Genomic DNA, 13,450 nt, shown 5'->3' with positions numbered 1-13,450 from the left:
CCTATTCAGGTCAGTGGAGCGTCCTTGCCTCAAGTGGAGGAGTTTAAGTATCTCGGGGTCTTGTTCACGAGTGAGGGACGGATGGAGCGTGAGATCGATAGACGGATCGGTGCAGCATCTGCAGTGATCCGGTTGCTGTATCGGACCGGCTTGTTGAAGAAAGAGCTGAGTAGGGGGGGCAAAGCTCTCGATTTACCGATCGATCTATGTTCCGATCCTCACCTATGGTCATGAGATTTGGCTCATGACCAAAAGAACGAGATCGCGAGTACAAGAGGCCGAGATGAGTTTCCTCCGCAGGGTGGCTGGGCACTCCCTTAGAGATAGGGTGAGGAGCTCGGTCACTCAGGAGGAGCTTGGAGTCGAGCCGCTGCTCCTCCACGTCGAAAGGAGTCAGTTGAGGTGGGGTGGAGGCCCCGGGGGAAGACCCAGGACACGCTGGAGGGACTACATCTCTCGGCTGGCTTTGGGACGCCTTGGGGTTCCCCTAGAGGAGCTAGGGGAGGTGTGTGTGGATCGGGAGGTCTGGGCGGCTTTGCTTGAGCTGCTGCCCCCGCGACCCGACTCCGGATAAAGCGGAAGAAAATGGATGGATGGATGGATGTTAGAGACTAACCAAGATGGCGGCCCTCTGGCAACAGCCAGCGAATGAACGGATCGCCCCGGTCCTCCATCTGTTGATTCAATATTTATCTATGGATGGATCATCTAAAACGTCCCTGCTGCAATATTTGTACAGAGTGAAATTCTTGTGGTATTTAAAGTTGCAGACTAATGGCGTTAGCCCTTTTAGCAACTATCGGTAGCCTGATCTCTTCAGCCCGTTAATGCATGATTACTGAGAAAATAAGCCACTCAAAACTTTTATTGTCCACCCCAATTGTTAGGAAATTCACTGCACAGTCCCCAGAAATATGATTTAATAAACACCTGAACCGAGGTTTGCCTGCTAACTTAGCTGGTTCGGACTCAAAGGTAGAAGCATGTTCAAGCTTCTTTCACACAATGGAGCACCCACACTCCATCTCTTTATCCATTAATGAGTTCATTGTGATGTAGCCACAATTATCACCTCTGCTGCCACCATCATCATGGACTCCTAGATACAGGCTTCATATCAGCTGTTCAGGTCACAGAAGACCTACAGGTCACGTCACGCAGGCTTTGTCCAGTACATATAAAGGGTGTCTCAAAAAATGTACTCAAAAGTATTTTGACAGCCCTGAAAATCTAATCAATTATCAATTATCAGACATTTTCTGCATGACCATGTGGCTGAAGTATGTAATTTCTCTCCCCAGTGCAGTTTTTAGTTCAGTCTTTCCTTTTTGATGTTTTAACCCTTTATCTTTTTCACCACATGATCAGCGTAACCTCCTCCTCTGAACTTTCCTAAGAAGCAAATCATCCGTCTCCAGTTTTCCGGAAAAACCACCTAGCAAATTTAAGTCTCCTTGTCATTTGCTGGGGAGTTAGTTTTCTATGAGACTGAATTTTGTGTGGAAAGAGATGCAAGTCAGCCCTTAGGATGCGTTGCACAGAACTTGACGATTTTTGTTCTCTGAATTAGGTTCAACTGCGGCATTTTTCCTGGACTTTAATGTCTTGCAGAACAAACTTTAGGGTTCCTGAAATGAGAAAAAACACATTTCCCAGTAAAACCATTTCCTGGTATTCACATTTCAGAATACTTTTGGGTACATTTTTTAAGACACCCTATATAGTTTATAGTGATTCTGTAGTTTGTGGGTGTTGCACTAGCACATTTTCCCTATTGAGGTTACAAATCCTGCAAAATCTTGAAGAGGTCGCTGCGCTTAGATCTGTATTGAGTCGGTCTGTTGAGGCTGCAATTAAACCTCTGCTCACAAACAGCATTAACATCGCAGCATAAAACTCTTTGTACCTTGTGCCTAAAACTCTTGTGAATATGTTATCTGGGTTTAGAGACATTATGTTTGTTTTATGTAAACATGCAAGAAGCTCAGCTTGTTTCTCCGTTATTTTCAATGAGCATCACTGTGAGCTGCAATCGCTTCCTGTTCATGTCGTTCAGCGGAAAAGTGAAGTTTGCTCTTTAACATCCTGCTTATTGTCCTTTGCAACACTGTTTGTTCCCAAGTAATATATACGAGGTCTGTTAGAAAAGTAACGGTCCTTTTTATTTTATGCAAAAAATATATGGATTTGATTCATATGTTTTTACGTCAGCCAAGCTTGAACCTTCGTGCGCATGCATGAGTTTTTTCATGCCTGTCGGTTGCGTCATTCGCCTGTGGGCAGGCTTTGAGTGAGCACTGGTCCACCCCTCTCATCGTTTTTTTCATTGCGAGGAAATGGCGGAATGGTTTGGGCTTTGTTCCATCAGAATTTTTTCAGAAACTGTTAGAGAAAGGCAGCTGGAAACCATTCGGAAAATTTAGATGGCTTTCGTTGAAAATTTTATGGGCTTCGCAGCGATTAAGGAGTGTTACTACCGCCTTAAGGACGGCCCACAATGGCACACGGCGCGCCGTGCTCTGACCTACGATCGACAGGCAGAAACTACCAGATCATTTCTAAACGGATGGCTGTGTGGATCCAGGACCGTCGTGTGCAATTTCTCGGGTTATCACAAGAGCTGGACATCAGCCATTTCCCGGCAGATTTCACTTTTAACAAGAGATTTTGTCATGGAAAGCCGCGCGGAGGCTTCGTGCATCATGACGGAGCCGCTGATGGAGCAAGACAAAGAACACCTCCGTTTCAGAGTATCAGAGGACAAGTTGGGACATGCCTATCAGTCGAGTGAGTATAAGAGAAATTGTGGAGAGATAAGCATGCATGTCCCAACTTGTCCTCTGACAGTCCGAAACGGAGGTGTTCTTTGTCTCGCTCCATCAGCGAATCCGTCGTGACGCGCGAAGCCTCCGCGCGGCTTTCCATGACAAAATCTCTTGTTAAAAGTGAAATCTGCCAGAAAATGGCTGATGTCCAGCTCTTGTGATAACCAGAGAAATTGCACACAACGGTCCCGGATCCACAAAGCCATCCGTTTAGAAATGATCTGGTAGTTTCTGCCTGTCGATCGCGGCTCGGAGCGCGGCGCGCCGTGCGCCATTGTGGACCGTCCTTAAAGCGGTAGTAACTCTCCTTAATCTCTGCGAAGCGCATAAAATTTTTCACCGAAAGCCATCTAAATTTTCCGAATGGTTTCCAGCTGCCTGTCTCTAAGTTTCTGAAAAAATTCTGATGGAACAAAGCCCAAATCATTCCGCCATTTCCTCGCAATGAAAAAAACGATGAGAGGGGTGGACCAGTGCTCACTCAAAGCCTGCCCACAGGCGAATGACGCAACCGACAGGCATGAAAAAACGTACGCATGCGCATGAAGGTTCAAGCTTGGCTGACGTAAAAACATATGAATCAAATCCATATATCCATCCATCCATCCATTTTCTTCCGCTTTATCCGGAGTTGGGTCGCGGGGGCAGCAGCTCAAGCAAAGCCGCCCGATACTTTTCTAACAGACCTCGTATATGTCTGAAATTTGGTTTACGTTTATGAAGTTCCACGCAGGTCGAACATAGCACACATGGAATATGTTTTAGCAAGTTTTCAGGGTCTTGTGTACGGAACCCGAGAGTGGTCACACGTTTTCCTTTAATTGAGCCCTCAAATTAATAAAGTGTGCACACGTTTTCCTGGCTGCGATAAACGTGCACACATTTCCCTTTAATTGAGCCCTTGAATTAGCAAAATGTGCACACGTTTTCATTTAATTGAGCCCTCGAATTAATAAAACGTGCGCATGTTTATCTGGCCGTGATAAATGTGCGCACATTTTCCTTTGAGACCTCGAATTAGCAAAATGTGCACGTTTTTCTTTAATTGAGCCCTTGAATTAATAAAACGTGCACACGTTTACCTGGCTGTGATGAACATGCGCACATTTTCCTTTAATTGAGCCCTCGAATTAACAAAATGTGCACACGTTTTCCTTTGAGCCCTTGAATAAAACGTGCACACGTTTACCTGGCTGTGATAAACGTGCACACATTTTCCTTTAATTGAGCCTTTGAATTAATAAAACAGGCGCACGTTTTCCTTTTGTTCAAAATGAACTCCATAATATGACCTAAACTGTCATACTCACGATGGGGAGACGCTTCGCTCTCAGCATCGTTTTTAATGTGCTTAAACTCCAGATGATGCCATGTTGGGCAGCTAGAGTTCTCTGTATGTCCTTGTGCACCTAAACCATGATATACCCTGACCAGATCCATTTCTAATGGGGAAATGTATTACACTGTCTCATGATTTGTTGACCAATAGCCAACATTTATGTGTCAGGACAATATTGAGTGAACGTTTTACAAATTGTGTAGATTGTACCCGCCCTTGTTTTACTCAAATGATGCTTAAAACATGTGCACAATATAATAAAATGTACACAAAATATAATAAAACGTGCACAATAAAATGAGTACACAATATAATAAAACATGCGCACACTATCAAAATGAGCACACAATAAAACGTACGCACTCTCTCCACATAACAAAAAATTTTGTGATGACACTTCCAGGGCTCCATACTCATGCATTTATTCATGTGATGAAAAGCATAAAAAAATATTCTGATAGTATAATGTTCACTTGCAATTGTTGTTATGTAGACTGCAGCGACTCTGGTGCTGAAGGGATTATAGGATATCTAAATCGGGTGACTATAATATTACAGAAATCTAAAGTGAGTCATTTCAGTTAAATGGCACTCCAACCAAATTACATTCATGTATTTCAAAAGTACTCCAATAAAAACCTTGTACAACTGAGGAAACATTCAACAGACTTCACGCACAGATCAAGAAACACGTACACCAAACCTAACCTTCAGTTAGGGACATGCTCCATTAGATGTGAGGCATATTGTTCCTTAAAATGCTCACACCACATAATTTCCATGAACGAGCATTAGCTTCTTCTCAAAGTGCTCATTTCATATCTTCAGCCTGTTTTGTGCGTAGGGTCCGTTTCTACGAGGGTCCTCAGATGGTGGCAGACACCGGCGTCATCATTGATGCCACAATGAGAGGCGGCCGACTGGGCGTCTTCTGTTTCTCCCAGGAGAACATCATCTGGGCCAACCTTCGATATCGCTGCAACGGTGAGTTCAGTGAGTGACGCGCCCATAAGTCAATAGTGTGTAGTTTTTATTTTTTAATAAGGAAACTAATTTTAAAATATGCCATTAACTTTTTCCTATTTATATAAGTATGAGAGCCTTAAAAAAATTGTACTATGTTATAAATATGTTGCTTCCAACTATATAATATTCTCAGATAGTTAAACTTTAAAGCTAAATTCTGGAGATGAAATACAAAACAGAGGTGAGAGGGCAGACATAAAAGCCATACATGGGTTTTCATCCTCTTAGGCTGTGTTCACCGTATTATTTGAAGCGACGAATGGTAGCGGTTTGTGGTACGAGCGAAACGGGCAGCTGCAGTACTGTGGGCACAGGCATAGTATATATATATATATATATATGCACAGTAGTGTTCAGAATAATAGTAGTGCTATGTGACTAAAAAGATTAATCCAGGTTTTGAGTATATTTCTTATTGTTACATGGGAAACAAGGTACCAGTAGATTCAGTAGATTCTCACAAATCCAACAAGACCAAGCATTCATGATATGCACACTCTTAAGGCTATGAAATTGGGCTATTAGGAAAATAAAAAAGTAGAAAAGGGAGTGTTCACAATAATAGTGTGACATTCAGTCAATGAGTTTGTCAATTTTGTGGAACAAACAGGTGTGAATCAGGTGTCCCCTATGTAAGGATGAAGCCAGCGCCTGTTGAACATGCTTTTCTCTTTGAAAGCCTGAGGAAAATGGGACATTCAAGACATTGTTCAGAAGAACAGTGTAGTTTGATTAAAAAGTTGATTGGAGAGGGGAAAACTTTAAAATTATAGGCTGTTTATCTACAATGATCTCCACTGCTTTAAAATGGACAATAAACCAGAGATGTGTGGAAGAAAATGGAAAATAACGATCAAAATGGATAGAAGAATAACCAGAATGGCAAAGGCTCATCCATTGATCAGCACCAGGATGAGCAAAGACAGTTTGGAGTTACCTGTAAGTGCTGTGACAGAAGACGCCTGTGTGAAGCTAATTTATTTGCAAGAATCCCCCGCAGAGTCCCTCTGTTAAATAAAAGACGTGCAGAAGAGGTTACAATTTTCCAAAGAACACATCAACTGGTCTAAAGAGAAACGGAGGAATATTCTGTGGACTGATGAGAGTAAAATTGTTGTTTTTGGGTCCAAGGGCTGCAGACAGTTTGTGAGATGACCCCCAAACTCTGAATTCAATATTCATATCGCATACCAGGTATCATGGATCAGTTTGGATATGTCATTGGGTGCTTCAAAAAGACAATAACCCCAAGCACACTAGTAAACAAGCAAAATCTTGGTTCCAAACCAACAAAACTAATGCTTCGCAGATGTGAAGAATCATGAAAAACTGTGGTTATACAACTAAATACTAGTTTAGTGATTCACAGGATTGCTAAAAAAGCAGTTTGAACATAATAGTTTTGAGTTTGTAGCATCAACAGCAGATGCTACTATTATTGTGAACACCCCCTTTTCTACTTTTTTTTTTTTTTTTTTTTACTAATAGTCCAATTTCATAGCCTTAAGAGTGTGGATATCATGAATGTTTGGTCTTGTTGGATTTGTGAGAATCTACTGGTACCTTGTTTCCCATGTAACAATAAGAAATATACTCAAAACCTGGATTAATCTTTTTAGTCACAAAGCACTACTATTATTCTGAACACTACTGTATATACACACACACACACACACATATATATATATATATATATATATATAAAAAATGCTGAAATTGCATTAAAAAAAGATAGACAGAAAATGCTCAAAGCCATCAGGTGCCCAATTTAGGAATAAAATCTGAGGAGAAACCAACAAATGATAAAGGTATGCAACTGTGTTCCCCCTGTAAGATTACAGTATCCATGTCATGAATGAAGGGCTCATGTTAACTGGTGGTGTAACATGTTTGTTAGCCTTCTTGCTATGACAGTATGCTTATAGAACAATAATTAGGTCTTAAACACAAGATCAATTTCAATTGCAATTTCAGGGGCACTTCTAAAGTATTACAAATAATAATAATACATATAAAAATAAAATGTAATAAAAAATATAAATAATAAAAATGGCTGTTTGTGCAAAATTTCATGTTTTTTTTTGGGGGGGGGGGGGGGGTGCGCTCCGAGGGGCATCTCGCCCGAGGAGTAATTCGGTGTAGAACTGCCACTGGTGACGTGAATCTCATATATACTGCAGTTTTTTTTTAAACATCCATTTTTCCTTGTATCTCACACCGATCAGACAATTTTGTTAAGTGTGAACATGAAGTTAGACATGGATTTCATCACATTTGAGCCACTTGCACATGTGGTTCTTGATTCATCACCTATTTCACATTATTGGCTTCTTTTGGCAGATACTCTTCCTGAGGATTTTGACACCTACAGAGCTCAGCAGGTGCAGCTGGTTGCCTAAAGACAGTAAAAAGTGTCCACAGACTTTTGGGAAGACTTTTCAACACACAACTGGGTTTGGAATGTCTATATTAAGTCTATTTGAATTCTCTCTGAATGTGTTGTAATCTTACAGAGGAAAGTCAGTGTAAAAAAAAAAAAATAATCAAAGCGAACTTTGTTTTCAACCACCAGGAGGAATTTTGAAAATGTTTCTACACATTTTTGAAAGCCATATATTTACATTTCCCCTCATGTTGCCTAAACAACAAAATACTTTTCAAGATAACACCTCTGAATAAATGTGGATTTTGGTGACTTAAGGTGTATTTTATTGGTTGTGGTCATTTGACTTACTTACTAGTAACAGCAAAGGGGTTACATAGCAACTCAGTAAATGCAACTGTAATTCACCAAATTAAAAGATCACAGAAGGTGGTTCACTCTGATGCAACTGATCAATCAAAAAAGTAACCATTAAGCACCATTAAGTGCCACTGGTGTGACTCACCTGCTTGACGCAAATGCTTAAATTGTGGAAAATTACATAGGCTCTTGTCTGCAATTATGTCACAAAATATACAAGAACAAGAAAGTAAAACCAGAATGACTAAAGAATGGACAATGTTTTCTGTACTGCAAATGACCAATGTCAAAACAGAAACACTGTTCTGAAACATTTGGAAACCTGGTGTTTGAGAATGTATCTAAGGGCCCCTTCACACATAGTGTGAAGATTGGACGAAGTGTGCACTTAGTGCACATGATGCAGGAATCGTGTGCAAACCGTGTGAAATCGTCCCTGCCTCTAATGCTTGGTACACCTGTTGCACACACCAGCGGCTGAATAACAGAGTGTGCGCTGTGCGAACCCATCAAAACCCTCTCGTGGCAGGTGTCGGCCAAATTCCTACTGACACGCACAAACATCTAACACCGCTCGTTTGGCACTTAGAAAATGTAGTGCCAGTCACACTCTTAGCACGACAGCAGACTGCAGATGACCATTGTCGTGCTGGCAATGAAATTTGTCTAAGTTACACACAACTGTGGAACAAGCATGCATGTGTCGCGTGCTCCCATCGCTCCCCCCAACACGTGCATGCGTGTGGTTCGCACTCCCTGCAGGCGAGGGACCTCTCAATCTGATCACAGAGTGACACCTTGGTCTGTGCTGTTGGTATCTCTGGGCCTGGGCATCAGACCTGCAGAATATGCACTGTGTTTTGATAGACACACGCATGTGTATGCTTGCTGTCCTCACATCAAAATACAGTAGTGTTCAGAATAATAGTAGTGCTATGTGACTAAAAAGATTAATCCAGGTTTTGAGTATATTTCTTATTGTTACATGGGAAACAAGGTACCAGTAGATTCAGTAGATTCTCACAAATCCAACAAGACCAAGCATTCATGATATGCACACTCTTAAGGCTATGAAATTGGGCTATTAGTAAAAAAAGTAGAAAAGGGGGTGTTCACAATAACAGTAGTGTGGCATTCAGTCAGTGAGTTCGTCAATTTTGTGGAACAAACAGGTGTGAATCAGGTGTGCCCTATTTAAGGATGAAGCCAGCACCTGTTGAACATGCTTTTCTCTTTGAAAGCCTGAGGAAAATGGGACGTTCAAGACATTGTTCAGAAGAACAGCGTAGTTTGATTAAAAAGTTGATTGGAGAGGGGAAAACTTATACGCAGGTGCAAAAAATTATAGGCTGTTCATCTACAATGCTCGAGATGGCATCAGATTTATTAGTAATTAAAAAGTTATCGATAGAAGATTAAATATACCCACAAAGTAGAGTCAGCGAGAGCAGGGGGTTTAAATCTCCATGGAGGTCAACATGTATGGTAACAGGACAAGGCAGTGTCAAGAGCAAAAGGTGCATGATCTGAGATGACAACTGGAAGATATTCGGAATGATGATTTTTTTTATTTATTTTTTATTAAAGAGCCATTATTAAAAATGATCTATACAAGAATATGTTTGATGAGCATGCGAGAAAAAAAGAATCTTCTCTGGCTTGTGAATTATGAAACCTCCATGGATCAATATTTCCATTTTGAGTCATGTAGTCTTAAAATTATTTGGACATAGCAGAGGGTGCTTTTATGTTGGAGGCAGATTTATAGTAGTGTTCAGGATAATAGTAGTGCTATGTGACTACAAAGATTAATCCAGGTTTTGAGTATATTTCTTATTGTTACATGAGAAACAAGGTACCAGTAGATTCAGTAGATTCTCACAAAGAATAGGAGAGTTAAGTCACTGTTATAATCACTCCGCTCTGGTCATCACCATAGCAACGCGCAAATCAGTTGGCGCAGATCAGTGGCATTTTGACAGGTGAATGACAGAAACGTGATAAAACATGGATTTCCAAGTGAATTTTAATTTCGGCCAAAGTAAAACGTTTAAGGAATGGAAAGAGGAGGAGAGCAAATGAGAAGAACAGCAAAAGCAACGGCATAAAGATTTAACATCGGACGAACTTGACAAGACTGAAGACGGGAAAGAAGAAGAGAACGGTTCTATCCTTGCGGGCTGTCAGAGCGCTAAGCATCAAAACAGCGAACGTAGTTTCTGGACCTGTTGCCACAGCAGAGAGGGGGGCGGTGTGAGTGGCCCACTGCGGCGCGAGCCCGCAGACTCGGTAAGCACATCGGAGACAAAACATAAACTAGTCCCAAATACTCACATTTTTATCAAGTTCTGTTAAGTTAAATAAATATTTGTGTGTTATCTCACTGTGTGGGGCCACTGTATAAAAAAGGATTAAACGAGAAGCCGTGCATTATACAGTTTGAATGCATGACGCGGAGTGTAAAACACCACGATGCGAAGCTGGTTTTAGTTAATTTTCCTCCACATCAGCAGCATGATGTGGTGCAGCTCATCCCATGGAGCACAATGCGCAGCTGCAGCAGCCCACACTGTTTACTGCTAGACAGACAGTCGAGTGCACGAACCGTCGTGCCGGTGTCGTGCACACCTGCCCGTTGGTGCGATGTTTCGTGGTGCGCAAATTTGAAATGTTTCGCTGCATTTGTCCAAACGTCGTCCAAACTTCGCACTATGTGTGAAGGGGCCTTAAACCAAGACACCACATGCTGTGGGAACCAGGGCATCATCAAGTCACAAACTGTTTTGAAACGTTCCAATTCGAGTCCCTTAATGGACAATGTTCAAGATTCCGCTAGACAGTGCCAACGCGCATGCGTGATGATGTCACAACTCTATCCGGTTAGTGAGATGTGGTTTCTTTCAATAACAAGAACTGTCAAAAAACTTTCTTGTGTGGTTGGAATTGTGTGGCGATAGGAATAACGTTTAGATTGCTTGAATAACGATGTCAGTCGCACAAAGAACTCAAATAATAGTGAAAACATGTTCATTGTGCCCACAATGTTGGTATTTTGGTCGCTGAACTTTCCTAGCAACGAATGTAAAGCCCCAGTCACACGGCACTAATGAAGGACACCAAAGCTAAAACAAAACAAGAAATCTGGACTTGCGTTGACTTTCGGAGACATGGTTTAACCAGGGTCCAGTTTCGATCAGTCACTCCGTGCGGTGTCATAATATCCGATCAGTCAGCTGCTCCGTGAGGTGTCATAACAACCGCGAGTGACTGGTGACGCGGCGACTGGGCACCCACAGTCGAAGTTTGCTACTCGCCCGACTGCTGTCTCTTTCTGGTCGGTGTGAGGGGTTCAGCACCCCCCTACACTGGGACCGCACTGACGAACCGTCTCTGAAAGAAGCTCCTCAGCAGAAGTCTATCATTCTTCTGGTTTTTGGATGACAGTCAAACAGAACACTGATGGTACGGGAATTACACAAAGGATGAGGAACCGTCAAAACAGAAAGCAAAACAAATACGGACGACTTGAAGTTGTACACGAATGAAGCTGGACGACTTAAATAATGTCTCTGAAAGTCAACATAAGTCCAGATTTCTTGTTTCCTTTTGGTTTCAGTGTCATTCGTTAGTGCAGTGTGACTGGGGCTTTAGATCGATATTCACACCACTGCAGCACTCTTCATTTCTTGTGGGTTAACAACAACAAAATTACTTTCTGACATGGCCTGGAATTTACCTCCAGTGGCCATTTCATTCCCTGGAAATCTGACAGCTGAGCAAGTGTTTCTAATGATGCCAGATACACTGGCGAGAGGCTCACTAATCGGAAGTCTTAGTTTAAAGATGGCGGCGGATCTCGAAAATTGTCCACTGAGAGTAGCGTCAACTCAGAACATGGTGCCATTTTGGGTCCAACTGTGCTGAACTAATTAATGAACCTTTTATGTTTTCAACATTTTTTTAAGCATTTAACCACATACAGCAACACGTACAGTTACTATCAAAATAAATATAAAAATACTTAAGCTATCACATTTATAATTTATGATGATTTCATTAATTTAAAGCCTGATTTATGCTTCTGTAGCTCTGTGTAATCCAATGACATGCATGACAAGTTCTCCGCCTTATGCTTTATTCTGGACTAACTTGACCCTCAACAAGCTTTCTACAATCATCTCCTCCAATTCAAAGGAGTACAATTTTCTCTTCTTCTGTGTTGTAAATTTGTAGACTTTTCTGCCAAATGTATGTGGTCCCGAAATGCAGTGGTGGGCACAGATAACCAAAAAATTAACTTCCATAACAGATAATCAGATAACTGAAAAGTTATCTTCGATAAAGATAAAACAATAAACCACCCAAAAATGTATCAGAAGTTACAGATAAGCGATAACAGATAAATTCCAATACTTTCTCTGGCATATTTACAACTACTAGTAAAACAAATTTAATAGCTTCTAGTAATATTAAAAGTAATAACAGACTCAAACGAGACCACACATTTTTCTTTCAACATTCTGCCCCTGCTGGAAGCTCTTGTTTACTACAGCACTCTCAGCACAGAGGCACCCCGAGAGCAGACATAAGGCCAGTTCTTTATCAATTACAATGCTCCGGTCAGGCGGAGGTCTTGAAAAATAAAGTCATGCTGAGTTATGGTTTTGATTTATAAATAACATTAATACCGATAGAATAACTCCATTAATGTCAATTCTGTCATTAGTACAAAGTTAAAATATAACATACGAATATCTTTTAATGTTGAATAATGCACTAATTCTGAGGTTTTGTAACAAACAGACAGATCGCAAAGGATTCTGTGTAAAAGTGCCTCTGCTAAACACTGATTGGTTCAGTCATTCATTATGTAAACCAACACGTTAATGTGACGTCTGTCGTGTTGGTGTTTAAAGATAAATGTGCTTTTGTAAAATATTCCATTTTTTTATTTGTAAAAACAGGCATTTTTACAGAGCCCTGCAAGTGTCATCGCAAAATGTTTTGCATGTGGAGAGAATGTGCGCATGTTTTATGATGTAAAACGTGCTTTACACTGTGCAAGATGATTTTTCATGCAGGAATTTTTGGACCGAGTTTCAGGTTAATCGTGCGTCCTGTATCGTGTAGTGTACATGGAGTATCAAGCTGTGGTCAACATCTAACGACCACATCCTGATCGCCGATCGTATGGTCGAATGAGAATCAAACCTGTTTGATATTATTGTGGTCGGCCGTCGTGAGGGTTTCCTGCTGCTGAAAAGCTACAAGCATCCAAACGCTTGCACTGTGCCTGTGCAAACACTGCAGAGCTGTCTTGTAATATTATTATTTTGCTGTTTTATTTTGTTTTTAAACTTCATTTGTAAAAAAAAAAAAAAAGCCATTTGCAAAGCCAAAAAGTTGATTTGACAATCATCTGATATAACCGGGGTCAAAATAAATAGAACACTGCCATCTACTGGTTCCCAGATGCTTAGTACTTAGGGCGAATACTGCCATGAACACTACTGGCCA

The 13,450-nt window shown here is 41.1% G+C and overlaps 1 protein-coding gene across 1 annotated transcript in view; it reads left to right on the top strand.

Annotated features, from left to right (window-relative positions):
• Positions 1-8,052, top strand: part of comp (cartilage oligomeric matrix protein) — a 77,959-nt gene extending 69,907 nt beyond the window's left edge. Inside the window, exons 18-19 of the mRNA XM_034180056.1 lie at positions 5,009-5,148; positions 7,531-8,052. Coding sequence (XP_034035947.1) covers positions 5,009-5,148; positions 7,531-7,589 — 199 coding nt within the window. The 3' untranslated portion in view covers positions 7,590-8,052. The remainder of the gene's footprint in view (positions 1-5,008; positions 5,149-7,530) is intronic.
• Positions 8,053-13,450: the final 5,398 nt, after the last annotated feature.

Source organism: Thalassophryne amazonica, chromosome 10, assembly GCF_902500255.1.
Source record: "Thalassophryne amazonica chromosome 10, fThaAma1.1, whole genome shotgun sequence".
NCBI lineage: Eukaryota > Metazoa > Chordata > Actinopteri > Batrachoidiformes > Batrachoididae > Thalassophryne > Thalassophryne amazonica.
Note: the sequence above shows the minus strand (reverse complement) of the source record. Positions and strands in the feature narration are given on the sequence as shown.